At 40.8% G+C, this 19,541-nt stretch overlaps 1 protein-coding gene across 1 annotated transcript; it reads left to right on the top strand.

The window, feature by feature from the left end:
• Positions 1 to 27: 27 nt before the first annotated feature.
• Y-fb (yellow-fb) lies at positions 28 to 13,413 on the top strand. Its single transcript, XM_028185784.2, has 9 exons — positions 28 to 237; positions 3,807 to 3,965; positions 5,520 to 5,693; positions 6,898 to 7,014; positions 7,432 to 7,608; positions 10,700 to 10,860; positions 11,395 to 11,578; positions 12,335 to 12,437; positions 13,178 to 13,413. Exons 1-9 carry the CDS (start codon positions 102 to 104, stop codon positions 13,221 to 13,223), a joined length of 1,257 nt encoding a protein of 418 aa, XP_028041585.2. The 5' UTR covers positions 28 to 101; the 3' UTR covers positions 13,224 to 13,413.
• The last annotated feature ends 6,128 nt before the right edge of the window (positions 13,414 to 19,541 follow it).

Raw genomic sequence — 19,541 nt, 5'->3', positions numbered from 1 at the left:
TATTACCACGAAACTGTATCGCGAAAACAAGTTTAATCTACGCAAAACTTTACCTCGACAACAGGTTTCGCACAAGCTAAATAAGATTCTCAACATTTAAAATGTTTAAAATTAACTACGTATTGTTAATTTTTATTTTATCGAACTGTGTTGATTGTAATGTTTACATTGGGAATGGCAAAATGAAACAATTGTACGCTTGGAAGCAATTAGGATACGATTTTAATGGAACAAAATGTAAGTTTTGTATGTTAATTTATTCATTCAGTTAATCTGTTTGCTCTAATCTCGAAGCGGATCTGATTCTTTGCATATAATTTTGAACTCACAAACGTAACTAATAGTTGAAGGTTTTTTTTTCTTTTAATTTTATTTTTAACGCATAAAAATAACACTCACAAATTAAAATAACCAATATTAACATAGAGTTTTGTCAACTTATTTTGTCTTGTTCAATTATTTGCGAACAGAAAATATGTCGTAATTTTGAATAATTAACGTATTGTAGACAACCAATTTTATTAACACCTAAAGTTTGCCAAGACAAACTGATATTTTATGCTCATCCGCCTCCTAAGCTGACTAGACAGACTTTAATGAAACTTAAAGTACAAAAATAGCTTCTAACTTAAATTGATAACCCTTTGACTGCAGTGTAGGTCACCGGTGTCCTACGCGGCTCACGCAAGTAATTATGTCGATTCCTCTTCGATCTTCTTACTAAGGCGCCGGAATATCTAGTAGACTCTGGGAGAGGCGAATCCGAACGAATACTGAGACCTTTTTTTTTGCCTAGTTGGGTGGACGAGCTCACAGCCCGCCTGGTGTTAAGTGGTTACTGGAGCCCATAGACAAATGTAAATGTGCCACCCGATAAAAGCCACGCCAATAGTTACAACGACTGCCCCACCTTCGAGGCGACGTGTGTGCTGGCTGGGACGCCACCTTGAGTCCTGGAGGCGGAGGCGCTCGCCGCTGACTATCAGTGGCGGTCTGACCTTCGTGCCCAGGGCGTGACACGTCCCAGCCCCAGTGTGTTCAGAGCGCGGAGGGCCCAATCGTAAATGCGCCACCCATCTTGAGATGTAAGTTCTAAGGTTACCGCTTCACGCCAGAAATAGGCAGGGTGGTAGTACCTACCCGCGCGGACTCACAAGATGTCCGACCACCAGTAAAATGAATCTATTTTTGATCTAAAAAACTAAAACATACATTAACCAACAAAAAAAGGCAAGGTTCATTAATCCTTAGTAACAGAAATCGACGTAATTACTTCAGTGCGCCGCGTAGGGCACCGGTGACCTACACGGCAGCAAAGCAAAGCCACCGTCGCCTAAATCATGTCTTGTCGAATCCCCAGGATCTACGCTCAGTGCTTTAAGCTCTTTAAGCACCGGTCACCTCGTCAACTCCGATGAAGAGTTCGACGTGCAAACTAACCCATAGACACAGCCCACTGACTTTCTAGTCGGATCTTCTCAGTGGGTCGCGTTTCCGATCCGGTGGTAGATTCTGCGAAGCATTGCTCTTGCTAGGGTTCGTGTTAGCATCGTCACTAGGTTAGAGCCCCGTGAGCTCATCACCTAGCTCTGTGAATTTAGTATAACCTCTCGAGGTCACTAGAATGGTAGGGAAAAAAACAATAATCACAATAAAACCTGCCCCACCCATCAAACTGGGACGCGTTACTACTGCTTCGCGCTAGAAAGACGCAGGGTGATGGTACCTACCCGCGCGGACTTACAAGACGTCCTACCACCATAACACAAGTCCTACGTAATCAATAATAATGCACATAAATTAGTTATAGATAAGCAACTCAAGCACTCAATAAAAATGTTTACGGGCGTCGGCCACTAGATGGCTTCGCTTCGATTTGTTTCTCATTGCTCCTGTATATGGCAGCAACATTTAACAAAGGATTTAGTAAATTTTCTGAAACCACAAATCGATAAAATTTAATCAATTTATCTATAACAAATAAAGACTTGTTTAGATAAACAATAGTTAGATCTCTTAACTTTAACAAACATATAAGTTTAGGGGCATCCGCTACAAGATGTCGCTAGTTTTCATACAAAAAAATATATTTTTCTTAACACGTTGACTGAGTTATGCTGTTTAACAAGCCCCACGCGCGACTGTCTACTAGTGCTGCAGTCAAAATCGCGTCCTTTCGCTCGTTGCGAGAGGCGACTATATCCACATTTCTATCAGTATGTGCATATTCAACAACAATTCTTTGTGAGGCCTACCAGCTCTCATACGCACTGTGAAGAAATGCAATCTTGCCTTGAAAATACTTTATTTTTATTTTTTACCAGCTGACCCGGCAGACTTCGTAGTGCCTCAATCGATAATTAAAAAACCTAAGCTTCTGTATAAAATAACCTTAAAACAAACAAAAGAAATCCGTCCAACGGGGGACACATCAAAGGGAAAACAAAATTGTTATTTTTATTTAATTTCGAGCATTTTCATATTTATTCACCTTCTAAACCTTCTCTGGACTTCCACAAATAATTCAAGACCAAAATTAACCAAATCGGTCCAGCCGTTCTCGAGTTTTAGCGAGACTAACGAACAGCAATTCATTTTTATATAGATAGATGGCTTAGATGGGTGGACGAGCTCACAGCCCACCTGGTGTTAAGCGGTTACTGGAGCCCATAGATATCTACAATGTAAATGCGCCACCCACCTTGAGATATAAGTTCTAAGGTCTCAGTATAGTTACAACGGCTGTCCCACCCTTCAAATCGAAACGCATTACTGCTTCACGGCAGAAATAGGCAGGGTGGTGGTGGTACCTACCCGTACGGACTCACAAGAGGTCCTACCACCAGTAAGATACCTCATGCCCACTGGCTGGAACTCCCTCAAAACTGATCCTGCAGTCAACGTGTTAAAGTATCACAGTTTCAGGGCGCTCTCTTGTGTGGTGACATACACACAAGACGCAAATACGCATGTCTCGATCGATTAAGTTATTTTTATTTAATGTTTAATGAATAAAGTCTATATCTTATTCTGTGCCTGGACTCTCTTTCTCTTACCATTTGTTTTGAACTATCTACCTGTGCTTGTGTTTGTTGCTATTCTCCTTCTGATCGTTTATAAAAGTCATCATAATCATCGTCATTCTACTGTCCTTCTCCCAGTCACCTACAGTCGGCGCAACATGTTTTCTCCTTCCACACTCCTCTATCATATACCATTTCTTCGCTCACTCCCCTCTTACACATATCATCTTTCACGCAATCCATCCATTTCTTCTTAGGTCTACCTTTTCCTCTGTCGTTCCTTCCTCTTCCTCTGGTTGCTTATAAAAGAATTTGTACAATAAACAGCTGTGTGTAAAATTGGACATAGTCATTCCGGTAACGGACCTAAGGCTATTATCACCTGAATCACGCAGAAGACCTCATACTTACAACGACATAGCGTTGCTGATGTCCAAGAGCAGCGGAGGCCACTTACCCGCAGGCTGCCGTACGCTCGTTTGCCCGCGTCCGATCATCATAAATGTAAACCGGTCATCGTTCTCGTCGAACTCGTCGCTTGCGACGAAGGGCTCGACGAGTAAATTAACCGTCAGACACAGCCCACTGAGTTTCTCGCCGGATCTTCTCAGTGGGTCGCGTTTCAGATCCGGTGGTAGATTCTGCGAAGCACGGCTCTTGCTAGGGTTCGTGTTAGCAACGTCATCAGGTTTGAACCCCGTGAGCTCACCTACAAGGCGACGCTGATATAGCCTCTTAAGAGTCAAGACTATCAGCTTAGGTAGGAAAAAAAAATTTTTTCAGATATAAAAGATGCAGACCGCATACGCTCGCCCGGAGCGATACATTTCGTCCAAGAGCTAGGAGACAGCGAGAAATTCTTTATACAGTACAATAATGTGCCTACAGGAATCAAGTTTGTCGGAGATCTGCTATTTTTGACGGTCCCAAGGAGGAGATTTGGTATGTAAACGAATTTTGTTATTTACTAGTCGTATCAGACTCAGGAGCACCCCCACTGGCCTAACTTTTTTTTTATTGCTTAGATGGTTGGACGAGCTCACAGCCCACCTGGTGTTAAATGATTACTGGAGCCTATAGACATCTTCAACGTAAATGCGCCACCCACCTTGAGATATAAGTTCTAACATCTCAGTATAGTTACAACGGCTGTCCCACCCTTCAAACCGAAACGCATTACTGCTTCACGGCAGAAATAGGCAGGGCGGTGATGCCCACCCGTGCGGATTCACAAGAAGTCCTACCACCAGTTTGCTCCATTCTTAGACCAGATAAGCGCTGACCACAGTCGGGTCGTCGCTTGCAGCTTTTAGCTGCGATTGATGCATGATAAACTTATCCTACCCTCAATTACTATTCTCAGTCCTAGCTGGTCCGGGTCCCTAAATGTGTGGGGGGGGGGAATCCCACAGTTAACCACTAACGACACAGATCTCATTGAATATTGTACAATTTTCTAACTGATGCGGCTAGTCTGAATCGCGCTAAGAACATTTACAAAATTAGTCTACATATATAAAAGTTCGGAATAAAGGTTGTCTCCTCCGGTCACCGTTCTCGCCGAAGCCGTCGTTGCGACGAAGGGCTCGGCGAGTAAATTAACCCACAGACACAGCCCACTGAGTTTCTCGCCGGATCTTCTCAGTGGGTCGCGTTTCCGATCCGGTGGTAGATTCTGCGAAGCACTGCTCTTGCTATGGACAGTGTTAGCTACGACCTCAGGTTTGAGCCCCGCGAGTTCACCTACTAGCTCGGTGAATCTAGAATAACCCCTCGAGGTTACAGAATAGGTAGAAAAAAAAAGTTGTCTTCCGAGCTATTACACCCGCTCGGTAGAAGATTTTGTTAGAAGATCTTATTCTTGCCCTTATCCTACGTCATGTGGGGTTGGCCTAGCATCTCCTCTATAAATACTGTACAGCAACTTGGCACTAGTTGTCCATCCAACCGTCTGCCCCATGTCGATCCCCCTCGGTTTGTATTCCCAGTATTACGTCCCACCACGTGCCATAGGGGAATCCTCTGTTTCTTCTCTTGATGTCTCTTTTACGCTATCCGTTTTTCGGATAATGTACGTTTATGGAATAATAAATAATATGGAATAATTGTTTTTAGTAATTGGATTAAAAAAAAATGAATGAATATAATTTGATTTCCGTTCTTACGAAAAAGAAATTGCACATTACAATCCACGGGATCTTGTTATGATATCGATGTATTTAAACCATTGAAGAGTGTGTATGAACATAAATATTATATTGAATTAGTAGCTTTGTACGGCTGCTCAAATTTAATCGGTTTTCAAAAAAATTAAGAAAGAACCGATCTTTCAGATTTGTCTTTTTGAAACCCGCTCGAAATCAATGAACTTTAGCCTATACAGCATCAGCGGACCTTCGCACTTCGACAGCGAGCCGTCCACACTGTCTATCCTCTTAAAGACACTTTCCCCTCGAAAGACCATCACTTAACCTGACAATACCAATCGATTTTCAGGGATTCCATCGACGTTAAACTACATAGACAGGAGACACAGTAAAAAACTGGATCCACTTCTGAAGCCTTATCCAAATCCAGAGGAGGTCTCGTCTCTGACATCGGTATACCGGACTGCGATCGACTCGTGCGCCAGACTGTGGATGGTGGATACCGGACTGCTAGAGGTTCCCGGTATGTATACTAGACTGAGGTAATCCGACAGAGAATCAAAGTTATAGACATAGCACAGCGAATTAGTAAGCTGAAGTGGCAATGGGTTGGCCATATTAGCCGGACAACCGATAACCGTTGGGGTAAACGCGTTCTTGAGTGGAGACCGCGAACTGGAAAACGCAGTGCAGGACGCCCTCAGGCTCGGTGGAGTGATGATCTGTGCAGGGTGGCTGGCAGGAACTGGATGAGAGAAGCCGAGGATCGTGCTCAGTGGCGAACAATTGGAAAGGCTTATGTCCAGCAGTGGACTGCTATAGGCTGATGATGATGATGATAATGATGATAATGATGATAATGATGATGATGATGATGATGATGATGATGATGATGATACCGGTCTTTGCCGAACAAACATTTCATCATAAACGTATAACAAAGGCGTATTATATATTATGACGGAGAGAAGCTGGTTTCATGATGTTTTTAAAATGTTTACGTCACGGTTGCTGACGCCATTCTCTTCATGGTGATAGTAATTAAGACTCACTTTTCCTACGAATCCCATTTTTTACATTTCAATTGTACAGCGATAACAACAGAGAGCTCCGCTCCGTTCGACTGTTCGAGCCAGAATCTTTTGAGCGACAATAGTCACTTATAGTAGAAAATGGGGGTGGCTTAGTCATAAGCTTTCCTAAATATCGTCTTAAGCACTTGTTGACATGCGTAACATTAAGGAAACAGTTAGCTTGATCTCTTTTTAGTTAACTAAATAGTAAATTAAGCTAATAAGCTAAAAAGTTTGTTTGTTTGAACGCGCTAATCTCAAAAACTACTGGTATGTATTTAAAAATTCTTTCAGTGTTACATAATCCATTTATTGAGGAAGGCTATAGGCTATATAACATCACGGTAAGACCAATACAAGTGGAGAACCAATAAAGAATGTTTCAAAATAAGGGTTTAAATGGCTCCTTAACATTCTACAATTCAAAAATATTTTCACTTTCTACGTAAATGAAGTGGGGAGTAATATTTAGCGTTATATCAAGGTGACTATTCCACGCAGCCGCAGTCGCGGGCAAAAAAGCTAGTCATTAAAACGTCGTAAAAGTCATAAAGTATGTTAAACAAAATACAACCTTTATGTAAATATGCCGATGGTGAGATTTAGGTTAATTTTTTTTGCTTTCTTTTATCGCTAACAAACATTTCACTTCAGGTGCGAGAAGACAAGTGAAGCCACCCGCGATCCTGGCTTACAATTGGCTGAAACATAAGCTGGATTTCAGATACGAACTGGATCCGAAGGTATTGGTCAATGAGCGAACTCCTGGTGGTACGTATTTTTCACTTTCTGGCACACCTTAACGATGGTACACATCACGATTTTTTTGATATTGACATATCTTTGACTATGAAATTGTCGACATTGACACACTATGAAATTGACGACATTAACACACTATGTAATTGATGAGGTTGAGACACTATGAAATTGACGACATTGACACACTATGTAATTGACGAGATTGACACACTATGAAATTGACGAGATTGACACACTATGACATTGACACATTATGAAATTGTCGACATTGACACACTATGAAATTGTCCACATTGATACACTATGAAATTGACGACATTGACAAACCATGAAATTATCGACATTGACACACTATGAAATTGACGAGATTGACACACTTTGACATTGACGAGATTGATTGATTGAGATTTTACTATCATTACAAAGGTCTGACGTCGCTTACGATCGACGTGGAGCCGACTGCTTGTGGCGAGGCGCACGCCTACATAACGGACTTGGCGACTAATGGTCTGATTGTCTTCTCGCTGGGAGCCCGAGCTTTCTGGAGGATCGACCACCCGAGCTTCGTTCATGACGAGAAAGCTTTGAACTTCACCGTAGCGGGTAAGTTCAAACTTCAAAAGGGGCTTCAAGGGGCTTAAGCGACATTTTTGCAAATTCACAGGAGAACAATTTAAAGTTAAAAATTTAGAAAAAATATCGTTACAAAAAAACACTTCTTCAATTATTCGAATGGAGTAATTTAATTGAAGTTCAATTAAAAACATCGAACTGTTGATGCTGATACCGAATAAAACGGACCTTTCATTACAAAGATGAATTTCGCGTGTTAAATAAGCCAAATAGTTTTTCACCCCTCGATATATAATTTTACTTATAAATAATTAAGAAAAATTAGCCATCGCGGGAAGGTGGGCAGATGTGAAACATTGATATTATTTCATACAAGTATAGATGGTATAGATGTATGAAAAGATAGCTTACGACAGGAAATTCATGTGGCATACTCTATCTTCTATTTTCTATATATATAAAAATGAATTGCTGTTCGTTAGTCTCGCTTAAACTCGAGAACGACTGAACCGATTTGGCTAATTTTGGTCTTGAATTATTCGTGGAAGTCCAGAAAAGGTTTAAAAGGTAGATAAATATGAAAATGCACGGAATTAAAAAAAAAAAAAAATTTTGTTTTTCCTTTGATGTGTCCCCCGTCGGGCGGATTCCTTTTGTTTGTTTTAAGTATCGATTGAGGCACTACGAAGTCTACCGGGTCAGCTAGTGAAAAATAAAATATTAATATTAAGAAACTGTCGCTTGAGCATGGCGACGCGACGCCACATTACTACATATAAACTATATATGTATATAACTAGTCAGGTCATAAGTATTGTCACACAGTAAAAACTTTTCTTTTAGAATGCTGGCCACAAAAAAGTTTATTGAATTCGAATTTCGAATTGTTCATGAAAATAAAAATGTATAAACTTTTAGAATTTTACTCATTTTTAAATATGTAGTGGACGCTTAAAGAAGACCGTGTTGCAGTTATTGCGTTGCATCGTTGCGGTTACGCGCCAATTCAAATTTTTAACATACTGAAAAATTTGAATATAACCAAAAGATTCGTTTATCGTACCATCAAACGATACAATGAAGACTCTAGTGTAGATGACAGGTCAAGAAGTGGTCGCTCTCGGTCTGTTAGGACTCCACCAGTGATAAAAGCTGTGAAGGCGCGAATTCAAAGAAATCCCAAACGTAAGCAGAAACTGTTGGCCCTTCAGATGGGGTTAAGCAGAACCACGGTGAAAAGGGTGTTAAATGAAGACTTAGGGCTTCGGGCATATTGAAGAAAAACAGGAAATCGTTTGAATGCTCGTCTAATGGACCTGAGACTGAAGAGATGCCGCGCTTTGTTGAAGCGGTACGCGGGAAAAAATATCGGGAAATTCTTTTTTCGGATGAAAAATTTTATACCGTAGAAGAGAGCTACAACAAACAAAATGATAAGGTGTACGCACACAGTAGTGAAGAAGCGAGCAACCGTATTCTGCGTGTCCAACGAGGTCATTTTCCATCCTCGCTCATGGTATGGTTGGGAGTTTCATATTGGGGCTTAACAGAGGTACATTTTTGTGAGAAAGGTGTAAAAACGAATGCAGTTGTGTATCAAAATACAGTCCTGACGAACCTTGTGGAACCTGTTTCTCATACCATGTTCAGTAACAGGCACTGGGTATTCCAACAAGATTCGGCGCCAGCTCATAGAGCGAAGAGCACACAAGACTGGCTGGCGGCACGTGAAATCGACTTCATCCGGCACGAAGACTGGCCCTCCTCCAGTCCAGATTTGAATCCGTTAGATTACAAGATATGGCAACACTTGGAGGAAAAGGCGTGCTCAAAGCCTCATCCCAATTTGGAGTCACTCAAGACATCCTTGATTAAGGCAGTCGCCGATATTGACATGGACCTCGTTCGTGCTGCGATAGACGACTGGCCGCGTAGTTTGAAGGCCTGTATTCAAAATCACGGAGGTCATTTTGAATAAACTTTAGTGTCATAAGAATCTATGTTTTGATAAGTTCATTTTGGTATATGAATGGTTACATAATGAATAAACTTGTTTCAATTATTTTACATTAAACATGTGACAGAATTTATGACCTGACTAGGTACACTATCATATAGCGTCGCCACGTCAGCAATCACTTTAAGTGCAGCTATAAAAAAAACGCGCTTAAATAGCATAACGAAATGATTAGCTAAGCTTATTTTGAAATCCCATACAATACTGGTCAGGCTATTTGGTCAAAAAGCTGAAACTATTACACCGTTATTGATCCTTGAAGAGCTTGCAAATACTCAAGTCAATCGGACGTCTTGAAGTCAGTGAAAATTACATTCAAAGATTCCGTCACATAGATATATAGATACAGTAGGAACTAATGAGAAAAGCACGTTAAAAAAACACATCGTTGAGATATTATGGTTTAAATGGGGATTTCTTTGAAGTCACGAGAAATGAGATAATGATTTTATAAAAAAGAAAAACAAGTATAAATAGAATCCGGGGGACGAGGGGGCCGAGGAGAAGCCAGGCCCCCCGCTTGTCCCCCAATGAATATTAAAAAAAACATTTGAAGGTGATCCACCACTTCGAGAGTCGATCTCGTACCAGTATCTCTCCTTTACCTGCCAAAGCAGTCTTTTGAAAAGCCGTCGGTATAAATTTGAGGATCGCGAGCTGCCATGGGTTGGATTCCCGCATCGGGCAAAGATTCGTGTAATGGACGGGTTCGTTTGCTTTTGGCCTGAGTTTTAATATCTATGTGTAAAGAAAAACATTTTTATATCATTTTTATTTAAAACCCCTTTTAGTTTTTTTAAAAAGGATTTTTCCTATATAGATTGACCGGTCATCGTCCTCGTCGAACCCGTCGCTTGCGACGAAGGGCTCGACGAGTGAATTAACTCACAGACACAGCCCACTGAGTTTCTCGCCGGATCTTCTCAGTGGGTCGCGTGTCCGATCCGGTGGTAGATTCTGCGAAGCACGACTCTTGCTAGGGTTCTTGTTAGCGACATCGTCAGGTTTGATCCCCGCGAGCTCACCTACTAGTTCGGCGAATCTAGTAGGTAGGAAAAAACCCCTTTGTATAGGACAAATTCCTCATGATCTTATTGTTTTTAGGCAATGTCATTAGCTGGAAAGATGGTTTGTTCAGCATCGCCTTATCCGATGTTGGTGGCAAAAGATTGGCATACTACCATCCCATGGTGTCGACTCACGAGTACGCCATAGACACGGCCGTCCTGAAGAATGGAGGAGCTGACTTCGACAAGGAGTATAAAGTAGGGGTCCTGGATATTTTAAGGGGGGATACTGTTACATAGTTAATTGGTTACGTAATGGCAATTACTAATACATGTATACCTAATTAGCAGTGGTGCCAATATGGATACATTACAACCTCCGTTTGCAGAAAGATTTGTCTTAGCGCTGTAACACAGGGGAAATGTTTACAGAGCTAATGTGGTTTACAGAAATGACAGAAACATCTTATGTTTGCAGTGGTTCCATTGTAAATGTATTTTTAACCATAATGTATAAGGACTTGTCTTAGCTCTGTAACACAGGAGAAATGTTTACAGGGCTAGTATAGGTTATAGAAATGGCTCCTAGAAATACATTAATGTTCACAGTGGTTCCTATGTGGATGAATTGCTTAACCCTCGTTTGCAGAAAGATTTGTCTTAGCGCTAACACAGAGGAAATATTCACAGAGGTAGCGGGTTACAGAAACGATGTCTTATGTGCGTGTGCGCCTGATTATCCCAGCGGGTCTTATTTAATTAAACCCCCCCTCCCCCCGCCGCCACTTCCAGGTGTTGGGGAGCCGTGGTCCGCTGTCCCAGAGCGGGATACACTCCCAACACGCAGCGAGTAGTGTAATGTTCTACGCGAATGTCGCCCGGGATGGGATCGTCTGTTGGAACACGAAGAAACCGCTCGTCGAGGAGAATGTCGCTCTGATCGTTCAGGATCGAGAGAAGTTGCTCTACATCACCGGTGTGTACACGTCTTAACTCGGAGAGACCTTAGGCTGTGTACATACATACGTGTATACGCAGCTTGATACAGTATTGGCTAGTGCTGAGATATGACGAGCCTTAATTGAAGCCGTCAGCGCAAAAGTGGCTTAACCATAGTTAGTATGGAGATAACGAGGTGTGAATGTACTTTTACACTGCTTCGCAGGCAAAAACAATACCCGCTAAATCTCTCCCCCCTCCACGAGCTCACAGCCCACCTGGTGTTAAGCGGTTACTGGAGCCCATAGACATCTACAACGTAAATGCGCCACCCACCTTGAGTTATAAGAACCGAAACGCACTTCTGCTTCACGGCAGAAATAGGCAGGGTGGTGGTACCTACCCGCGCGGACTCACAAAAGGTCCTACCACCAAAATTAAAGGAAGTAGTATTCATCGCCTATGGACATTAACATAGTGAGGGACACAGCCGAACTTCTAAAGATTTTCCTCCAGCCTCTTTCGAAAAGGACGCGTAGCACTCAAGAAACACCGCAGGGAGTCAGGAGAGGTCTGGGGGGGTACGGAACTCAAGCCGGATGTACCAGCTCACGGCCCACCCTCTATTAAGTGGTGTCCGGAGCCAATAAAGATAAGTGTACTCCGTGCCCAACCAGAAACTGCCCGTCACATTGTAATTGGTCCCTGGCGCCCATGGACAGCACCAGAGCCGGTAGCCGGGCGCTCGGCTCGAACGCGAGTTACTCAATCGATGGACGTTCCCGATTTTCAGATTTAGCGATAAGGCAGAATGAGCTTTACGTGTTGGTCAATAAAATGCCTGTTTTCGTATTTTCAATGTTGAACAAAGAAGAATACAATTTCTTCGTGCACAGGTGAGGTCCGTGGTCCGCATTCGATAGTGTCATAATTTTATTAAATAATATCTATACTTACTTATAATATTATAAGGAGGAAATATTTCTTTGTTTGTTTGTATTGAATAGGCTCCGAAACTACTGAGCCGATTTGAAAAATTCTTCCACTGTTTGGAAGCTACACTATTCCCGAGTGACATGGGCTATAATCTTTTTTGAAAAAATTAGGGATCCTTACTAAAACTCCAATAATGTAACCCAAGGTGTAAAAAAATTTACCTAAAATATTCTTTACATCGCGTGGCCTGAGAAAACTATTGATGATAGAATAAAATAATATACTACGACTTTGTAGAACACATTATTATTTACAAAAAGTGTGGCGACAGCATATCTCTAACTATTATAGTTATGCCGCAATAAGTGTTCTTTTATTTAAAAAAATAAAACAACGTCAAATATCGTTGAAATTTTTGTTAAAGTCCCGAGCGGAGCCGGAGCGGACCGCTTGTATGATATATAACTGAATCTGTATAATGTATATAGCGCATAAATTTAGAACGCCGGCAGCAAATTTGTCAGGAGAAGGAAATAGGCAGGGCGGTGGTACCTACCACCATTTGTACTAAAACTAATGAACTGGACTTAATTTTTGCTCCATTCAAGATCACAGGGCTAATATAAAATATGGCAGCATTTACATTTTTAGTTCTAATCAATGAAAACTGTTTTAATTTTTCTTTTAATATCATTTTCAGCGGACAAGTTTACGATCTAATCAAAGGAACTGTTTGTGATAATTAAATGATTTTATTTCTTTAATATTAACGTTCACTTCAAGAGCACATCGTCTAGATATAATTGCGCGTAATTCGCATTAGTCGCGAAATTAGATTAAGAAACTTCTCAAGAAAAAACAGCGCTTACCGATCCCAGAAGTGAGATACACAGAATAAGACTTGATTGAATGAATAAAACTTTATTTAAGGCTCAATTTTGTTTCATTTTCATTTTTTAAATGCCTTTTTTTATTTAGTATTTAGATGGATGCACGAGCTCACAGCCCACCTGATATCAAATGGTTACCAGAGCCCATAGACATCTACAACGCAAATGCGCCACCCACCTTGAGATATAAGTTCTAAGGTCTCACTTTTATTTTTATTTTTTTATTGCTTCTTAGATGGGTGGACGCGCTCACAGCCCACCTGATATCAAATGGTTACCAGAGCCCATAGACATCTACAACGCAAATGCGCTACCCACCTTGAGATATAAGTTCTAAGGTCTCAGTATAGTTACAAACTTACAACGGCTGCCCCACCCTTCAAACCGAAACGCATTACTGCTTCACGGCAGAAATAGGCAGGGCAGGCAGGTACCACCCTACCCGCGCGGACTCACAAGACGTCCTACCAGCAGATTGAAACCAGTTTTATTCAAATATTTAGCTTTACATGTCATTTGAATAACTTGAATTCTATTAATTTATTTTCAGTCTGACAATAATAAATTAGGTTATTATTTATTTTTCGACTCCAAAATATATATTTTGGACTAGTTTAGCATTTTGAACGATTTTCCTGTACATTTTTAGGTGTAACAAAATCTTTTTTTTTTTGGAATCATAAATTACTTTATCGAATTAAACAACTTAATTCTATATAGTGTTGCTTTATCTAATCTATTTTTATGATGTACTAGAGGTCCACCAGTAGTCGAAATTCGACTATAATTAGTAATAGGTAACTAGTACGCAGTACTAGGTAATGGACAAGCTCACAGCCCACCTGGTGTTAAATGGTTACTGGAGCCCATATGCATCTACAACGTAAATGCGCCACCCACCTTAAGATATAAGTTCTAAGATCTCAGTATAGTTACAACGGCTGCCCTACCCTTCAGACCGAAACGCATTACTGCTTCACAGCAGAAATAGGCAGGGCGGTGGTATCTATCCGTGCGGACTAACAAGAGGTCCTACCGCCAGTAATTACGCAAATTATAATTTTGCGGGTTTGATTTTTATTACACGATGTTATTCCTTCACCGTGGAAGTCAATCGTGAACATTTGTTGAGTGCGTATTTCATTAGAAAAACTGGTACCCGCCTGAGATTCGAACACCGGTGCATCGCTCAACACGAATGCACCGCACCGGACTTTTTTTTCCGTCCGGGGGCCGAACCTCCTTCGAGGTCGTCTTATCCTTTAGGCCACGACGACTTTATGTCGAAGATGGTAATTAGTTTGGTAACAAAACGAAACGCAGCACGATTCCCAATAGATGACAGCACGGTTGCGGTATCGTCGGAACTCGGCTAACTTCGTGCTACGACAGAGCTTAGCCAACGGAGGCGCGCAAAGACACCATCAGGACCCTGAAACTGCGATACTCTAAGACAAATATATTTTTTTGTATGGAAACTAGCGACATCTTGTAGCGGATGCCCCTAAACTTATATGTTGTTAAAAACACGTGTGGCAATCGGGGACTGCCGCGGTAACGCTATTGCATAGCATTTTTTATCAACTTATGCAATTATAATTAGACAATAATAAATTAATATTAAAACAATAATAAAATAAGACCACGCCATGTTTATAAACATTAACAAAAGCAAAACATTAACTATCCTCTAAGCACTCATAAGCTAGAACGCGCGAGAGAGAGATGGGCAGACTTTTCATGATGCGCATGCAGTGTGACGTCACGCCACGCGCTTATTCACAAGCACTACACAAGCGTAACGTGTGAATGCGTTAAACGCGAGCTACAGGTAGGCGGAGTGGGGGTGTTAGGTTTTATTTTCGTTACGGTATTTCTCGATTCGGTCGCCGCGTTCAAAGCCCGCGTTAAAAGCTATGCAGTAGCTTATAAATCGAGACGTGTGATTGACTTGACAGTTCGCGCACGCTACAAGGACTTATGACGTCACAATAATATTATAAACTTCGCTCCAAGATCCTGACCGATAAAGAAATAGATGAACTAATTTTTTATTTCGATTTTAATCGACCGATTTTTAGTTTTTAAATTATCTACCATTAATTTTATTTAAATTCTAGTATATTTGCTATTTAAAAAAAAACTGAATATTTTTACGTGTAATATAATGCTTTTTCAAAGTTTTCCTTATCAAACGAGTTAAAACTAAATTAGAACAGGTGCTTCCGCATTTTTTTTTTGTTTTTTTATTGCTTAGATGAGTGGACGAGCTCACAGCCCACCTGGTGTTAAGTGGTCACTGGAGCCCATAGACATCTACGACGTAAATGCGCCACCCACCTTGAGATATAAGTTCTAAGTTTTCAGTATAGTTACAACGGCTGCCCCACCCTTCAAACCGAAACGCATTACTGCTTCACGGCAGAAATAGGTTGGGTGGTGGTACCTACCCGTGCGGACTCACAAGAGGTCCTACCACCAGTAATTGACCAACGTCCAAATTGACTTAGCATACCTACATATTTTAGGTCCTTTTAATTTTTGAAGACATGTAGATTTAACTGGCTAGGTGGAGCAATAAATAGCAGCCATTACTGTTGCGGCGTGGGTCGTGGGTTCGATTCTCGCATCGGGCAAACGTTCGTGTGATGAACAGACACGCTTGCTGTATGTCTGGGTGTTCATTATCTATATATGTATATATTTAAACGTATATAAGTTTGTATGTCAGCCTCTGGTACTTATAACACGGGGAATCCTAAATTGGGACCGGCTGACCGTGCGTGATTTGTTCAAATTAAATCTGATATGAACTGGTGGTAGGACCTCTTGTGAGTCCGCGCGGGTACCACCACCCTGCCTATTTCTGCCGTGAAGCAGTAATGCGTTTCGGTTTGAAGGGCGGGGTAGCCGTTGTAACTATACTGAGATCTTAGAACTTATATCTCAAGGTAGGTGGCGCATTTACGTTATAGATGTTTATGGGCTCCAGTAACCACTTAACACCAGGTCGGCTGTGAGCTCGTCCAACCATATAAACAATAAAAATAAAAAAGCATGTATGTATATATTTTTTCTTTTTTTCCTACCTATACTGATAAGCTTGAGAGGCTATATTAGCGTTATCGGACGATTAGGTGATTTTGCTTAGACGCGGATTAGTTGAAGTGTTCATTGAGGTGTATAGAACCATGCATCACAACCGGAATGTCGTTTGATTTGAAAGATTAATGATTTCTAGTTTTGGAATAACTACAGTAAAATTACAATTGTAGCGTGAATTAATAATCAATTGTTTTTTTTTTTGGTATTTAGTAGTAATTCAAGTTGGGTATTTAATTGGAAAAATTAGTTACATGTCTGTGATAAAAAAAAATCCCTTACCTAAGCTGATGGTCTTGAGAGAACATTTTAGCGTAACCTTCTATCTACCACCGGACCGGAAACGCGACCCACTGAGAAGATCCGGCGAGAAACTCAATGGACTGTGTCTATGGGTTAATTTACTCGTCGAGCCCTTCGTCGCAAGTGACGGGTTCGACGAGAATGATGACCGGCGCTTGTGGTACCTAAAAGCACCGTTAATGGATCGGGAGGATCCGTAATGACGTTCTTAGGGCGACGTCGACTGTTTACCATTCGGTCCGCAGGATCGGGTATGTAAGCATGTATAGGGGTATTTAAGATTGACTTTAGGAATGTGTCTTCACGCTTTATGACAGTAAGTGAGTTTACAATATGTACCTACTTAATCTTAGCTTGAAAATGTTATCAATATATCGCCTAAACACGAATTCCGAAAAATATAACATTCATAGCGTCAACATCCTCAATGTCGCTTTTTTATTGCTTAGATGGGTGGATGAGCTAGCGGCCCACCTGGTGTTAAATGGTTACTGGAGCCCATAGACATCTACAAGGTAATTGCGCCACCCACCTTGAGATATAAGTTCTAAGTTTTCAGTATAGTTACAACGGCTGCCCCGCCCTTTGAACCGAAACGCACTACTGCTTCACGGCAGAAATAGGCAGGGCGTTGGTATAGTAACCGGCAAACATCGTGAGCAAATGACCTTGGCTGCGCAGAACCGAATTTTAGATCATTTTGGTGGTGAGGGTGAGGCGCGACGGCAGGGGAAATCGTATCGAGCGCGTTATTGGTAGATCAGTCGAACCTTGCGTAAAGTACGCTTGCGTACAGTGAAAAATCTATCGTTATTAATCGTTAAGTTATATTTTATTATAATTGCTTGTTGACTTTGTTGCCATTGCTATTTGTTGAGTGTTTGTTGATTTTTTATAAAAAATACACTATGCCGCGACAAACTGGTGTAGTATTCAAAAGAAAGGGTAGAAAAATTGTGTACGACGTATATTGCTTCATTATAAAACAGGGGAAGAATGATATTATGGAAAAAGTAAAACAGACTTCGGAAGCAACAAAAACATCAGTGAGTACTGTTAGGTGCATTATTAACGAAGCTAAAGGCTCTGGCTTGCTCATCGTGCTTGGGACTCCGGGTAAGAAAAGATCAGGGAAGAAGAAAGTTACCGGAATGGATAGTTTCGTTCAATCTGTAATAAAAAGGCTTCGAAAATTTTAAAGAAGATATACATTTTAATGGCTCGGAATGAATTTTACGACGAATTATGAAAGAGCTAGGCTTCAGATGGAAAAAAAAACAGAAAATAATCGGAAGCTGATAATTGAAAAAAGTAACATTCGATTACTACGAATCGAATATCTTCAAAAAATAATTAATTATAGACAAAAAAGAAGATCGAACCGACCGAGTCGTAAACTACACCGATGAGCCCTATGTCGACTTAACACGATGATGGCGACTCGGGTGATGAAAACAGTGATGATGATAATGGTCAAGATTATGATAACGAAAAAAAAATTACAAATACCAGCTTCGCTTCAACTGAACGAAGACCTGGCAACAGCTCTAGTTTTGACTTAATAGAAGGAATATCTATTTTACCCCAAGATTAAATTATTACAATTATTAACCTATATTTTTTGTTGATGTTCTAATAAATATATAAATAAATACATATGTTGATTTTAATAATTTAATTGCATTATGACGCAGAGTAAATAATATTTTTGCACGTGAGTGTACCATGCGCAAACTTACCCCCACTACGTCAACAAATGCTCAAGAAGTTTGCCGGCTATTATACCTAGCCGTGCGGACTCACAAGAGATCCTACCACCAGTAAAGACGACTCTCTCTTCACACACAACGTAAACCTTCCGCTTAATATTCGCCATTAAATTTAATACAATTCCATAAATAAATAAACGGCACGTACCAGCCGGTCGTGAGGTCATATATCACACGGACCGGCCTATGAACCGACTTTGAGATCAACAATGGAAAATTACGGTCGGATATTCAAATTCTTAAAGCGGGTAGGAGCAGTGCTAGGGATGGGAACGTCTAATAAATCTATCGATAAAACTCTATCGATCAGGCTCCGGGTCCCTCACTTGCATCGATAAACCTCAATACTGAGGATCGTGACCTCATGAGGCTTTCTTGTGAAAATATACTCATGAGGCGTTCTTGGGAAAATATACTCATGAGGCTTTCTTGGGAAAATATACTCATGAGGCTTTCTTGGGAAAATACATTCAATATACTCATGAGGCTTTCTTAAGAAAATAACTAGTCAGGTCATAAGTATTGTCACACAGTAAAAACTTTTCTTTTAGAATGCTGGCCACAAAAAAGTTTATTGAATTCGAATTTCGAATTGTTCATGAAAATAAAAATGTATACTTTTAGAATTTTACTCATTTTTAAATATGGAGTGGACGCTTAAAGAAGACCGTGTTGCAGTTATTGCGTTGCATCGTTGCGGTTACGCGCCAATTCAAATTCTTTTCATACTGAAAAATTTGAATATAACCAAAAGATTCGTTTATCGTACCATCAAACGATACAATGAAGACTCTAGTGTAGATGACACGTCAAGAAGTGGTCGCCCTCGGTCTGTTAGGACTCCAACAGTGATAAAAGCTGTGAAGGCGCGAATTCAAAGAAATCCCAAACGTAAGCAGAAACTGTTGGCCCTTCAGATGGGGTTAAGCAGAACCACGGTGAAAAGGGTGTTCAATGAAGACTTAGCCCTTCGGGCATATCGAAGAAAAACAGGACATCG

Source organism: Bombyx mandarina, chromosome 11 (assembly GCF_030267445.1).
Source record: "Bombyx mandarina strain Sakado chromosome 11, ASM3026744v2".
NCBI lineage: Eukaryota > Metazoa > Arthropoda > Insecta > Lepidoptera > Bombycidae > Bombyx > Bombyx mandarina.
The sequence above is the reverse complement of the archived record's forward strand: the minus strand, read 5'-3'. Positions and strand labels throughout refer to the sequence as shown.